Source organism: Emys orbicularis, chromosome 3, assembly GCF_028017835.1.
Source record: "Emys orbicularis isolate rEmyOrb1 chromosome 3, rEmyOrb1.hap1, whole genome shotgun sequence".
NCBI lineage: Eukaryota > Metazoa > Chordata > Testudines > Emydidae > Emys > Emys orbicularis.
Window position 1 is genome coordinate 91814285 of NC_088685.1, and position 15108 is coordinate 91829392.

Genomic DNA, 15108 nt, shown 5'->3' on the forward strand with positions numbered 1-15108 from the left:
CTGCACCTGCTGGGGAGCTAAGGGGCAATGATAGTAATTGAGAATGAAGCTTACCTGGGCAGGAACAGGCAGGGGGGCTTCTATAAAGCCTAGGAGCTGAGGATAGAGGGGGTGGCAGTGATTTGAGCCTAAAGTCATACACTCTGGTACAAGGTGGAGACTAGACGCCTGAAAAAAGGGCAGTGTAAGAAGCAGTCCAGGGAAGGAGCAGCAAAGTCTAAGAAAGTATAGTCCTGAACTGCTGGTTTGAGGGTCCTTGGACTGGAACCCAGAGTAGAAGTTGGGTCTAGGTTCCCCTACCAGCCACTGCAGGAGTGGCACAGTTAGTGCATGGATATGGACTCTGCCTGAGACTTTGTGGAAAGAGATTCTGATGAGACCCTGGAAACAGAGGATGATTGTGACGTGGCCAGAGGGCTAAGCCAGGAAGGAGAGACGCTGCAGCTCCTGACTAGTGAGAGAGACACTGCAGAGCAAGTGACTGAGGCAACGGGCTGATTGGGGTGCGAACAGTAGTGAGCTAACTCCCCAGATGAGCTACGAGGAGGGGCAGCCGAGTGGTGAGTAGCAGACGCCATTGCAGAAGGGGTAATTTCAACTACCAGGTTTTCTATTAATTATTATTTATTATTTCATAGCTATTTGAAATGAGAACAAAATTCTATGACTAATATAACTTCTCCATAGACACTAAGGCACATATTGCTCAGTGTGATCCAAAGGAAATAGCTAGAACTAGTGGACAACTATAAATTGCACAGGACAAAACTGAGCCTGGGGCAGGATTGGTCTATTTGCCCCCTGACAAAGGAAGAGCCCGCTGTATGTGTGCCATTTGAAGAATGATTTATTAATGATGACGAATGACTGTTCACTTCATCTGAGCTGCCCCAAACCAGAGAGACTTGTTTTTTTCCTTAATAAAAAGCTCCACCCAAACAAGTGCTAGAAATAGCACTTGTCCCACTGATGATGCCTCACTTTTCTCCTGTTTTGTGGGGTTCATCAGTTCAAACATGGGTATCTCCCAAACAGTTTTCAAATTCCTCAGTAGCCAAAAGAAAGCAATTGGTTACAGTTTGATGGGACTGCTAACAGTGGGAAGTGAGCATTTATTTTCTCTTTCTGCTTTTAAGTGTCCTTGCAACAACAAAAACTACACCTATGGGCTGGTGTATCTCTTTGTCCCAGCCTTGATACTACTATTTGTTGGGTTTGCACTGAATGGCAGTACCTGGCAGCTCTTCACAGGCTGTTGTGTGAACCCCAGGAAACTATTTCCCAAAGGGAAGAGCTGCCATTTTTTTCATGCCTTTGGCCAGATCACCTTAAAGGCTTTTGTAGCCCCCGTGATGTGGCTTTCTGTGGTTTTGCTCAATGGGACTTTTTATGAATGTGCCATGAGTGGCTCAAAAAATCTGAAGTACCTGGAGATGCTTTGCCACAATAAATCCAACAAGTGCTTGGAAGAGCTTCCCAAAGTAGCATGTGGCCAAACTTCCCTGTCCTCTTGGGAGACTGAGGAGATCCTACTAACACTTCAAGCGGAATCTCAGGTAAGATATCATTTTAATTCAATCATGCTTTGTGTTGGCCTTTTTTTTTATCATGAGGCCCTAAAATCAAGTGTCCAGAGAGTTTAACTAAAATTTTAAAAAATTTCAAATATATATTTCATTGCAATGCAAGCAGGATTCAGACTGCGTTTTGTGGGAGTGTCTGAGAAGTGAAATATCCAGTGCCTCAGGCAGATTTCTGTAAGCAGCATAGCACACCAAGGTGTGGAAGGGTTTGGCAGCTCAGAAGGGCTTGATAGGATATTTGCCAACAGAGGGAGGTGGGAGAATTTTAGCAATGTGGCTAGAGAATTCAGGTTGCTTGATGTTTCTGGGAAGAGGGCTGAGCAAAAGGTTTAATCAAAGTAAAGGAATGGTAGGCAGGGTTTCGAAGATTGGGAAGGGAAAAGCTCCTTCCGTTCATCTTGAAGGGTTTGGGGACAGTGGTTGGTCATTTTTTAGGGGAGTTCATAATACAACAAGGCTCCTCCAAAGTGTACGGCCTCCAGGATTTGTGCAAGCCTTGGGCTGACCCTGAAGGCAACAGTAGAACAACAATGTTAAACACCAGGAGACAATTCTTTTGGAATAAAGCTTTATTGAGTTTAAAATTAGGAAGAAAAACATATTTGTACCTTGTTAGAGGGCTCATTCCTTTGAATAGGCCTCATTTAGACTTTCTCTTTTTTATAGCAAGATATGAAGTACCCCAGCAATCGTTTTAAATTGTGTACTTCACTTTCAACCATTTAGTAATGTAGACAAACATTCAGTTAGTTCATGTATACATACAATAATCATTCTAAAATATATAATAGTGCATCATAAACATTCATTAATACTTCAGACAGTAAGATTTATTACATGTATTCTGGATTTATACTAATAGGGCCTGATCCAAAGCCCATTAAAGTCAATGGGAGTCTTTCTATTGACTTCAGTGGGCTGTGGATCAAGTCCATAATCCGTATTTTTAAAGTGCTGAGATTTAATTTTTGGTTAGAGCTGTTCAAAATGTAAAGGTGCAGTATACAGAAAAATAATATTTACATAGCTGTGTAGATCATATGATCCTGAAAATGACATCCAATTTAATCTTTGCCTCTAGTGACAGTCCTTAGGAATTCAGGGCCTCTGCTTGTGAATAGAATTGACACTTGGTGGATCACTTTATTTTCAAAATCTTGTATTTTATTATCACTTTTCAAGGTTTTTATACTGAGCATTTAAAGAACACAGTCTCAATGCAACCGTAAGAACCAGAATAACACTAGTTATTCTCAATCTAATTTGAGTTTCCAATCAGCTTTTTTATTATCAGGGGGTAGCCGTGTTAGTCTGGATCTGTAAAAAGCAACAGAGAGTCCAGTGGCACCTTTAAGACTAACATGTATTGGAGCATAAGCTTTCGTGGGTGAATGCATCCAAAGAAGTGGGCATTCACCCACGAAAGCTTATGCTCCAATACATCTGTTAGTCTTAAAGGTGCCACAGGACTCTCTGTAGCTTTTTTATTGTAGCCTTTCTTTTATGCTTCGATACCAAATTATCCTTTCTTTAACAGGTCGTAGGGTGGTGTGTGATAGTTACTGCTGCTTTTCTGTCTTTGTTGCTCACTTGTTATGGTCACTGCCAATCTAATACCAGCCATCTCCAAAAGAGGTTTTGGAAGATCTACACTCAGAAGGAGAAGGAACAATTTGAAAAATATTTTGAGGACTATGCCACCAAATTAAGCGAAAGAAACCTGAAAAGCTTTTTTGAGAACAAGAAACTGGAACCCTTTCCCATGCCAAGTTTCCGGGCCTGGGAAGAAGCTTCTGCTTTGGACTCTTTCAACATTAACCAGCAGATCTTCAGCACACTCCATAAACTAGTGGAAGACAGCATGAAAGAAAATGATTCCAATGAGACACAAGATACAATGGTAAACTTAGGTGAAGGAGAAACAGTTTAGCTAATGTCAGCTTTCATTAGCATTATAATTTGTTAACTCACTACATTTTTCACTTTTCATTCTTCATTTCTGTTTTTCTGGTAATGACCTGTTTGCTGCCATAATTTCTCTCTCTCACCAAACTTCTATAGCATCTCCTCAGGCAGGATGGCAAATGTCTTCCGAGCTCTAATAGCACAACCCAGGACTCAATGTAGTTCCATGAGATACATTGTCCCACACAGACTAACCAAATAGCTTCCCAAGGGATGTTCCCTCTTCTCTCATATGTGTCTACTTTGCTCATGTTATTTAAACAAAACAAATACACCCTTACTGTTCCTGTTTTGCATAAATGAAATTCTGTCATTGTTCTTCTTTCCTAGAATTGGGTATGCAACAGAAAGAAAAGCAGTGAAACAGTGGAATTTGATACTGTTCAGCTTCGTTATGCTTGGTACTGAGACCAGCGCTTACTAATTTGAATGTGCTGTACTTTGTTAACAACCTTGTATGCTTCTGCATACATCTTGAAAGGAGTTAAAGTGTTGTAAGTGTGGAGCAGTCAGTGTACATTGGGCTTGATCCTTCACCACTGATGTCCATGGCAAATATTCTATTGAATTCACTGGGCTGAGGAACCAGCAGACTGGGGTTAGCTGAATTTTTATACTCTGGGATTTTTAAAGGAAATGGCCTTTTCCCTCTTTTGAACCTGTAAATATTTTTTTCACACTCTACATGAAACCTAAGCTCTGCACCACTTAAGTCCCACTAAAGTAATCAATGTACAGGCTTTGAGCTGACCCTCAGCACAAAGAAGAATGTCATCCTTTGTGAAATGTGAACTCTAATGGATACTTTTCTCTTTTTTTAATTATGCATCAATATTTTTTGTGCTTTGCTTTGTCCTGCCTTAGCACATAATGGACATACTCTGTGTAATGAGGGAAAAAATGAAAACTGAAACCAAAGTGTGTGTGTGTGTGTGTGTGTGTGTGTACTGGCTTTTTGAAATGTACTGTGAATAAGTTGATGGGGAAGAACTTCAGTGGGGATACACTAGTAATTGAGTGTTTTGCTGAATCAAGGTGTAAAGTGGAAGCTCCTTACTTTCCTACATTGAGCCCTGCAGCAAACACGAAGCTCGGTCATTTCTAACAATTTTAGAAGATTTGGTGACATGACATGAAATCTTGGCCCCATTTAAGTCAGTGGCAAAACTCCCATTGACTTCAATGTGGTCAGGATGTCACCAATAGTCCCTGCCATTTAAATCCAGGGCCCTGCACAAACATAGAGATCGACCCATTCACATCACTTTGCAGGACTGGAACCTAACAGACAAAAGAAGGCGAGAAAGGGAGATGAAGGACAAGGGTTTCAGTAACAGGTCATATGTTTACTATGGGCAGCATTTGTATTGATTGATTAATATTGATTATTTTGCATTGTAATAAAAATAGGGAATTCTGGCTCCCAGAGGGAGGCTAAGAAAGGATGGTCTAGTGGGTAGGCCGATGGACCAGGACTCAAGACCTGGGCTAAATTCCAAGCTCTGCCACAGATTTCCTGTGTTACTTTGGTAAAACACTTAATCTACCCTGTGCCTCAATTTCCCATCTGTAAAATGGGGTCAGTACCTCCACACCTCACTAGGATTTTGTGAGGATAAAATCAAGTAATGATTGCGAGGTGCTCAGAAACTGAGGTGATGTGGGCCATGTAAGTACCTCGACAGAGAAGAATTGGTGACACAATGGTGTTTGTGTGTTTTATTACAGTTTGCTTGGGTGAAGCTCATATTTAAGATGACTGTGCATTATATTACATCATGCTTTTTCAGTTTGCTAACAATCTATATATTCTCAAGAAGAACACGCAAGTTAAAGCTGCACAAGGTTCTTAGTCTCAAACAGCATCCATATTCCATTATTTAGAAAAATTCTCCAGGTCTGCTTTATGCACCTGAACAAAACTGCATGTTGTCATGTTTACCTACAGAAAACCTGATCCCAGTGGAATCACATCTCTGTTTGATTTCAGTGGGAGCAGATTGGGCAAAATGAAGGAAAAACCGTAGTCACAAGTGAAACAAAGGAAGATGCATTGGAATGAGAAACTGCACAATTTATAGCAAAACAATTTCTTGTTCACAATCATAAGGGCTAGAATGAAAAGCATATCAGTACAAACACAGTTCTTTATGTCTTTGAAGCATCACTAATGAGCAAACTGGAAAATACAATCACATTTCTAATAAAAAAGAACAGGAATTAGGATGGAGATTTGGGGCCCAGTCACACACTTGTTACTCAGGCAAAACTTCTGATGAAATCAATGCGATTTTCCCTGTGAAAGGAGTAAAGGACTGGTCCTTTTTAAGAATGTATGTTGAATTCTGAAAGGTGGTGACAGTACATTTTGAGTATATGCTCTGACTGTCTTTACCACTCTAAGATGTAACTGTACCTGAATCAATGACGCCATTGCCACCATATGGATTTTCTTCCTAAATAGGTAAAAATGGGCAAACTGTAAGTTAGAGAGGATTCTTTCTATCAGCTTCACTTCTTTCTTTTGTGCTTTTTGTCTTCGAGCTTCTTTAAAAATGTAATTCCTATTTCCGTCACATCGTCACCCTTCAGTCTGTCTTGAACGAAGGTAACTTCTGCTGCTAAGTGAACCTGGAGAGAAACAGGCCAGGTCACTTCATTTAAAGTAATTTTTCCCACCACAAGAGGGGCCTCTTTCTAAAGTTTCACTATAAAGGAATTCTATAAAGAGCCTTAAGAACTGCACATCACATTTGAGTTAAAAATATATCCTTCTTATGAATTGAGGCATGTATACAAATTTCATTCTGCTAACAATAAGCCAGTATTTTGGTTAGTAGTGCTTAATGTCAGAATGGTGTTTTGCTTTTATCTGAGGACATGAAACATAAAACAAATGAGCTTCATATTGTGATCTCAAATTTCCCCCCACAGTGAGATGATAACACTTCCGTTAATACCCTTATAAAATGATATCAGAATCTTGAGATTGATTTACAGCCCTGTACACAAAACTGTATTCGTATAGTACCTAGGAAATATATATTGTGTGGCAAATTAGATATTGTTTGTAGGAAAGAAGATTGTGGACAAAATTCATCCTTGGTGCAGTTCTACTGTCTTCAATAAAGTGATACCAGAGTTGAATTTGGCCCTGCAAGTTCAAAATGATGTGAGTTATGACTTGTTCTGTTTCAGCTTTTGTAAAAGCTGAGATTTGAAAATAAAATATATAATGTTCTTTGATGTACCATAACTTAATTCTATTATTATACTGAGCCAAATTCTTCTGTTACACCAGTGTAACAATGGAGTAACTCCATTTATTTGGAGAGAGTAATTCTAAATTTACTGTGGTGTAAACTGAGAGCAGAATTTCACTTGGTATATTTGGTGGGGTGCAGGAGTTGCTATTGCTAAGTCTGATACTGAGATTAAATATTTATAAGTGATATTATATTTACTTATCCAGTGGTTCCACTTTCCTATATCTATAGGTAACAACAGAGATAAGAAAATTCAGTGTCCAGTTCTTTACCATTTCCAGGGCTCCTCTAATAACACCACACAGGAGGTTACAGTAGCAAAGTGAACATCGTCCTGCTGGGAGCTCCTCCACAAAGTCCACTAAAGGGTTCTTGTCCAACATTAAGAAGAATTCATTTTCTGTTGTGTTACTGCAGCTCACACTAGGGGTAACCCCAAGGTACATCTTGAAAGCAACCTGTAAAGGGACAAAAAATGTGCCACTTGAAACTATTTGTGTGTAAAACAGGCTAGAAGCTTTTAGATGCTACATTCTATTGTTCAGTTTACCAATGAGAATAGAAGTAAGGGCTGAGGCCAGACAGAGAATCAGGGAGCTATGAATGGCTCCCTGACAGCTTCCCACTCTGCTGTACCCCACATAAGCTAGACACAGCAGAGAATCTGGACCTATATTGGTTTCCAAATAGTATAATGGGGGGGGGGGCACTGATTCCCTCCACATACAGTGGTTTTACTCTGGGGTCACTCCACTGGCTTCAGCAGAGTCACACTTCATTTACGCTAATATATGTGAGATCCAAATCGGGTCCAGGACTTTTAAGTATATTTCTGTAAACATTGATGATCATCGCTCAAGAATTCCCATGATCATCTAGTATGTATTTCTGTTTCCTTCTCATGTGAAGCTACAGTCAAATAACAGGAATGATAACTGAAATTGTGATTTTGACAACAGAGCATTGTCTATATTGCAGGTTACAATACAGATTAATGCTGTAGATATGCAAAATCTGCTTTGCCAGTAGCTAGTCCCATATATTTGTGAGGAAGGATCTACAATGACACCATCACTTTATCTAGGCTGCACTAAACCAGACTGTAGCTGGGTATTTTTCTTCTCAAGAGCTCCTCCCTCATACATTGCTATAAACTGCTGCACAATAAACAAAGCCTCATTTTTTGTCTCTTTTGTGGACATCAAACATGGATGGTATCCAGACCATTCTGAAATTCCTTATTAATCGGAAAACTGCCATTGGTTACAGTTTTATGGCTCTACTGACAGTGGGAAGCGAACGTTTATTTTCTCTCGTTGCTTTCAAGTGTCCCTGCAGCAATGAAAACTTCATCTATGGTTTGGTATTTCTCTTTGCCCCAGCCTGGGTGTTGCTAGTTATTGGGTATTTCATGAATAGCAGGATGTGGAAACTTTTCACAGGCTGCTGTCTGAATCCCAGGAAAATATTCCCCAAAGGGAACAGCTGCAGTTTCTTTTATGTCTTTGGACAAATCACCTTAAATGTTCTGATAGCTCCTGTGATGTGGCTTTCTGTGGCTTTGCTCAACGGAACTTTTTATGAATGTGCCATGAGTGGCTTGAAATATCCAGGGTACTTAAACACGCTCTGTAATAACAAATCTGTCAGGTGCTGGGAAGAGCTGAACAAAGTAGCTTGTGGCAAAACCACCATGTCCTCTTCAGAGAGTGAGGAATTAAAACTGACGCTTCAAGCACAGTCTCAGGTAAGAAATACAGAATAACTGCTTTGTTATTTAGAATAAAGTTCTGTATTATTCCTTTGATTTATCAGCACGAGATCCTAACATCAGGTGCTAACATAGTAATTTAAAATCAGAATGCTTGTACAGTGCAACAAAACAATATAGAATTGGTGAGGGGCAGATTCTCTACACTTGCTCAAGTTGAGTAATGTCTTACTCCTCAAGTAGATCACTGAAATCAACACAAGTAAGAAAATTGGAATCAGAAAGTTTGTTTCTTTAGTGGAAGAGAGTGACTCTTGGGAGAAGAATGTATTGCATTGCTAGAGAAGGCTGAAGTAATTAAAAAGTAATTAAAAAGTAAAAAAAGGGGGGGATACTGTCAGATTTTTTAAAAAATCAATTACAGATTTTTAACTCTTACAAATAGCATCTTAGATTATTAAAACCAAAGCTATTTTTAAACAGCTGATTTCCTGTGGACAGTTTATAAGACTTATTTCATTTTGCATTTCTCTCATCTCGGATAATGAAAATGGACTAGTTAGTTTCACTTTTATATGACGTGTTTTTATTATATGAAGGAAAATAGAACTATAACAGTTACAATGAAAGAACAAAAAACATACAAAGGTAAAGCCATATTACTCACTCATATCCCACAATTCTATTTTATATTTGTTCATTGCTTTCTGATATAAGGAAACTCAGCGAAAAAGAACTAAAGAAATTAAAAAGAGAAAGGAAAAGAAGGAAAGATGCATCCCAGGTTACTGCATCCCAAGCAGAAGAAATATCCTGCAGAGTCAGAAAATTATCATCAGACAACAGTCACATCAATCTATAACAGTTGCCAATGCTGGAGACAGTTTAATTTTCAGGTCCTCATGCACTGGAAGAATCCTGCAATGTATGGGTTACAAACAGTGCAGGGGGATATTTTATTGTTCACAAAAATCAGTGTCCAGAAAGTTAGAATTAAAAGCTTGGATGTGTGTCTATTGGTCTTAAGTTGCGTATATGGGAAACAGTGAAAGTCATCTGGCTAGCTAATTGTGCATGAGCAGCTAGATCATAGAAGCGCAGAGTTCCCTATGTCAGAGGGGAGCACTGAAGTGCTAAAAGGATGGATTATATGGGGAAAAGTTCATGTCACAAATTCTGCCAGCTAGTACAAGCATGATTTGAAAATACGGAAAATGAGGCTGTTCTTTAAACACCTGCCCTCAAATTTTTTGGTCAATAAAAAAAATAAATGGTTCATCAGCATTCTCTGTTTCACACATTTCTGTGAAGAAATTGTTTATATATTTCTCTCAGGTAAATACAGATATTACCTGGTAATTATTTATACATGATAGGTTGCAAATCTCCATATCATCACTATTAGAGCTCTCTGGAGAATGATAATTCCATTTTACAGCAACATTTGAAGTCTTCAAATTTTTGCACAATGGAATTCTGTCAGCTGAGCATTTCAATTTGGAAAAGCTGGGGTATGTTTGTGTGGGGCTGGTGGTTAGAGCAGTGGTTCTCAAACTAGGGCCGCCGCTTGTGCAGGATTTCAACCAGCTGCTCACAGACCAGTGCTCTAACCCAATGGTTCTCAAACTAGGGCCGCCGCTTGTTCAGGGAAAGCCCCTGGCGGGCCAGGCCGGTTTGTTTACCTGCCGCGTCTGCAGGTTCGGCCGATCGCGGCTCCCAGTGGCCGCAGTTCACCGCTCCAGGCCAATGGGGGCTGCGGGAAGCAGCACAGGACAAGGGATGTGCTGGCCGCCGCTTCCCACAGCCCCCATTGGCCTGGAGCGGTGAACTGCAGCCACTGGGAGCTGCGATCGGCCAAACCTGCAGACGTGGCAGGTAAACAAATCAGCCCGGCCCACCAGGGGCTTTCCCTGAACAAGCGGAGGCCCTAGTTTGAGAACCACTGGGTTAGAGCACTGGCCTGTGAGCGGCTGGTTGAAATCCTGCAGAAAAGGATTGGTTTCTACAAATCTCCCAATACAAAATATCTTGAGAACAAAAGTTTTAAAATTGTCAAAACATCCTGTTTTCACATTTTTAGAAGGAAGTTTCAGGTTTTTTGTTTGAAATGGCTTTTGTTTTGAAATGTTAGTTAACATACTAAAAAAGCTCATTAAAATTGAAATAAAACATTTTGATTAACCTGATACACACTTTCCCCCCCCCTCCGTATTAATGGTGTGTGAAAATTTTTACGCTTTTGACTTTCCATCCCAATTCAGGATGGGAACACTTTTTGAAATCTCAAAAATTCTCGTGGGACAGGAAAGCGGTTACCCACCCAGCTCTAGTGCCAATTTACCCTCTTCTACCTACATACATTTTCCTTGGTGTGATGAAACATACTGAGCAATTTCAAACATATTATACACCCATATATTTCTGTGATGAAATCGGCACAGCTGAGACCTTGATATCATCTTCTCTAGCCTATTTGGTGAGACGGATTTATATAAATAAGACACCATTCCTGCTGGAGGGAAGGTTCATTTTTAAACTCATGCTGTGCATTTTTAAAACGCTTTGGCTGATCATTTTGACTTTTCTTGGGTTTTCTACCAGTCAATTAAGAAAACTATAAAAGACACAGGATGGTCTTGTGGTTAAGGCAGTGGACTTGGATGATCTGGATTCACTTCCTGTAATTGTTGACAAGTCACTTCATCGTTCTGTGCGTCAGTTCCCCACTGGTAAAACAGTTCCTTTCTCCCACCCTTTATCTGTCTTCTCTATTTAGACTGTAAGTTGTTTGAGGCAATGACTGTCTCTTACTATGTCCATGTACAGCACTTTTCTCAATGAAACCCTTATCTCAGTAGGGACCTCTAGGCACAACAGTAATACAAATAAATAATAATAATTTAAAAACCACACAAATCTGTGGCAAAATACAAAATGTAGGGTATTCGGTATTCTTGATCCTCACTTATGGCATATTTTATTGTTTTTGCTCCAAATACAGAACTCCCGTTGACATCAGTGGGAGTTTTGGGTACAAAATGAATAAAAAGAAATATGCAATATTGATCTACACTGTGGCTAAGAGATCCACACTGTGGCTGGGAAAAGAAAACTGTATCCTCAACACAAAGAACTGTGACTCAGTTATTCCTGATCTGAGTGAAATTTAGATTCAGGTTTTTTTGAAGTGCATGGCCTGTTTATTTTCTTTTCCAGGTTCTAGGATGGTGCATCATAGTCACTACAGCTCTTTTGTCTCTGTTAACCACCTGTTGTGCCAGGTGTCAATCTAAAATCAGCCACCTTCAAATGAAGTTCTGGAGGATCTACATAGAGAAGGAGAGAGAACAACTGGAACAACTTTTCCAGCTATATGCTACCAAACTCAGTGAACGAAACCTGACGAGCTTTTTTGAGAACAAAGAACCGGACGCCTTTCCCATGCCAACCTTCCGGGCCTGGGAAGACGCTTCTCAACTCTACTCTTTCAACAGCAGTGAGCAGCACTACAGCACCCTGCATAGACTGGTCGAAGATGGCAAGAAAGACATCGGTGAGGAAAGAGAGACAATGCTGGACTTTGTAGATGGGCGGGAAATAGTATAGCTAATAGCCATGTTCAGCCTTTTTAAATATTTTGCTAATGTGATTTAATTTTAACAGTTTTAATCTTTATATTTTGCTGATAGTGGCCTCTCTTTCTCCATTCTTTCTTTCTCTCCCAACCAGTGGCATGCCATCTATGAGTGCAATGCACACATTGCATGCCCAACCGGCTGTGCGCCATTCAACTGGCAGCCCAAATCCAACCTGTGGGATGATTCCGGTCCAGCCCCAAAATGGCATCCTCTGCACAGCGTGACCTTGCACATACCATATATGAGAGGTCATACTGCATGGAGGATGCCATTTTGGACTGCCTACGGCATGCAAATGAGTTGTTGCATCATACCATACTAAAACTGTCACGGCACACCATCATTCCCAACTATATGCTTGCTCAAGAAAGGTGGAAAGAAAGTTCTTCTGTGCTTCAGACTCCTAATCCAAACCTCACTGAAGTCAATGGGAATCTTTCAGTTGACTTCAGTGGGCTTTGGATCAGGCCCCAACACTATAAAGAATTCAGCATAGATTTTGATTAGATGATTTGTTCAATGTCAACAAATGCAATAGTTCGTTGTATACAACATATAGCATGCCATATCATTTAAATAAAGAAAATATCATAAGGTGGCTATTTAATTTAAATAATGCATTGTTGTTATTTTTTCTCCCATTGGAAGTCTGGGAATCCTTCCTTTGTAATGCTAGAAAGCTCCCATTTCTGCTTCTGGAGGGTTCTGCGATGTTGGGACTTAAACATGTCACTGGTGCAGGAATGTAGATTCTTGTCTGTCGTTGGCCTTGGTCCAGTGGAAAACTGAAGGGGTGAGAGGAAATTCCACATATAGAGAGAAAAGAAATATTTTTGTGGCAGGCTGATTTTATTGAGTGTCTGCAGCTGCTAAAATGTTGGAAAGTTAGAATAAGTCTGGGGTGAGATGAATTAGCAGTCAGAGTACAGGTGAGGTGACTGTGGTACCGAGGTTCATAATAAGTGCATTAATCACATAGCCCTGTGATTTCTCATAAGGATTTTGAATTCAGAACATGGGTCACAACCACATTTTCCCTTCTCCAGAATTTTTAGAAATATTGTAAAAACTGAACCCAAAGCAGCCATCAAGCTCTTTTCCCTTGGGTGACTGGCAGGCTTTTATGTAGCATCTTATAAATTAAATTAATGGAGATATCCTATCTCCTAGAACTGAAAGGGATCTTGAAAGGTCATTGAGTCCAGCCCACTGCCTTCACTGGCAGGACCAAGTACTGATTTTGCCCCAGATCCCTAAGTGGCTCCCTCAAGGATTGAACTCACAAACCTTGGTTTAGCAGGCCAATGCTCAAACCACTGAGCTATCCCTCCCCCTCTTACTATCAAGCTCCCCAATCATGAAAGAGATCATATTTCTGCACAGCTGAACTGTTTTTAAATCAGACTCTTAACAACAGGTAAATTTCCTCCACTCATCTGTTCTGTTTTCAGTAAATATATTCATTGTGATCAAGGCAAGGAAATTTCTATTCTGCATTCACATTTTAGTTCCTTTTCCCCTACAGTATCCAAGAGTATAATACACATGTAAGATCTAGTACTAATATCTATTTGGGTTTTTTTGTGGAGAAGTTAGTGACTTCAAGCAATTGTAGGATTAGTAAAAAAACGGGTTGATATAGACTAACTCGGCTACCACTGAAACCTGTAGGATTAGTGTTAGTTGTTGGTGTTAGTGAGATTGATTATCCTCATCTTGTGTGAAGATCCTGATATGGGCCATTAGTAACAATTAGCAGCAGAGACTATGGAGGCAGCAGCTTTCAGGAAGAAAAGCTAAAGCAATTCTGTCATGCATGTTATCACACATCCGGCCATTCTCCTTATCTACTCCTTGCTAGAGAGCCCATGAGCCAACTTCTTTGTGGTAGTAAATGGGCGCAGCTTAAGTAAAATTTTAACAAATTATGTACACCACCAAAGAATTTGGTCCTATAAAGTACAATAGTGTACAAAATAATTGCTGCACATCATAAGCCAAATCCTTCAGTCCTTATTCGGTCATAGAGTCAGCTCAATACTGCACAAAATTATTCAGGAACAAATATTCAGGCAAGAACTGCAAGTTCATTTTGACACTTGCCTTTTATTTGCTTTCCACAAACATTCATACAGTTAATTTTTTATTTACCAGTCTGTTCCTGGTAAGAGAAAATATCGGGATACTTTATATTAGTACTGAAAGTGTCTGCCTGTAGCTTTCTAAGTACAGATATGGCTTCCATCATTATAGTATCTGAGCATCTCTTTACAAGGCTCTTTTGGGATTTGAAAATCTTCCAATCAGGAAGCAGAATCTCACCTTGTGAACAGCAAACCGTGAATAAGTGAAGGAATAGTCATGGTTAACAGTTTGTGAGAAATTCACATGTTGAAATATATTTGTATAAACTATTCATTGAATAATTTCAGTTAACAAATTCATGCAAACTGAAGTCTCTTAGTGGATAATTCATGAGTTGAAAAGGGGCTTAAATTCATTGAATAAATTATTTACTGAAAATAGTTCACCCAGTTCTAGTCAGTCTTCACTCAAGCAAAATTCAACTGTTACCAACATGAGTTCTGCATAAGTAAGCACTACAGGGTAGAGCCCTAAAGCTTGTGCTTATGTGATAAAGCCATATTGAAACAGATCCTCAGTCAAACCCCCAGCAAGTGTGGGCTTTTGTGCTTTGGATGTTCTGTGAGGAAAATAATGGATGGCTCACATGGTCTTCAGACCACCTAGAAGACTTGTGGAGGAAGCAAGGAATGCATGTGTACCTTAAAGAAATCAATTTTGGGGCTATTGCCCTGATTCAGGAAAGCATCCCTGTTCAAGAAAGCACTTAACTTTAAACATGTGCTTAAGTCTCATTGAAGTAAATGGGATTTAAGCACATGCATGTACTTAGGTGCTTTTTCAAATAAGCCTAAGCACTG

The 15108-nt window shown here is 39.8% G+C and overlaps 3 protein-coding genes across 4 annotated transcripts in view; 2 read left to right on the forward strand and 1 right to left on the reverse strand.

The window, feature by feature from the left end:
* Positions 1–1016: 1016 nt before the first annotated feature.
* On the forward strand, positions 1017–3513 carry LOC135876367 (calcium homeostasis modulator protein 5-like). Its single transcript, XM_065401554.1, has 2 exons — positions 1017–1556; positions 3121–3513. Exons 1-2 carry the CDS (start codon positions 1017–1019, stop codon positions 3511–3513), a joined length of 933 nt encoding a protein of 310 aa, XP_065257626.1.
* Positions 3514–6059: 2546 nt separating this feature from the next.
* The window catches only part of TRAPPC3L (trafficking protein particle complex subunit 3L), a 36601-nt gene continuing 27552 nt past the window's right edge, over positions 6060–15108 (reverse strand). For both annotated transcript variants that reach the window (XM_065401557.1, XM_065401556.1), the window contains 2 exons: positions 7087–7272; positions 6060–6179 (listed from right to left, as the gene is read on the reverse strand). In XM_065401557.1, the coding sequence (XP_065257629.1) occupies positions 6060–6179; positions 7087–7272 (306 nt within the window). The remainder of the gene's footprint in view (positions 6180–7086; positions 7273–15108) is intronic.
* On the forward strand, positions 8022–12131 carry LOC135876368 (calcium homeostasis modulator protein 5-like). The gene is made up of 2 exons (XM_065401555.1): positions 8022–8561; positions 11742–12131. Exons 1-2 carry the CDS (start codon positions 8022–8024, stop codon positions 12129–12131), a joined length of 930 nt encoding a protein of 309 aa, XP_065257627.1.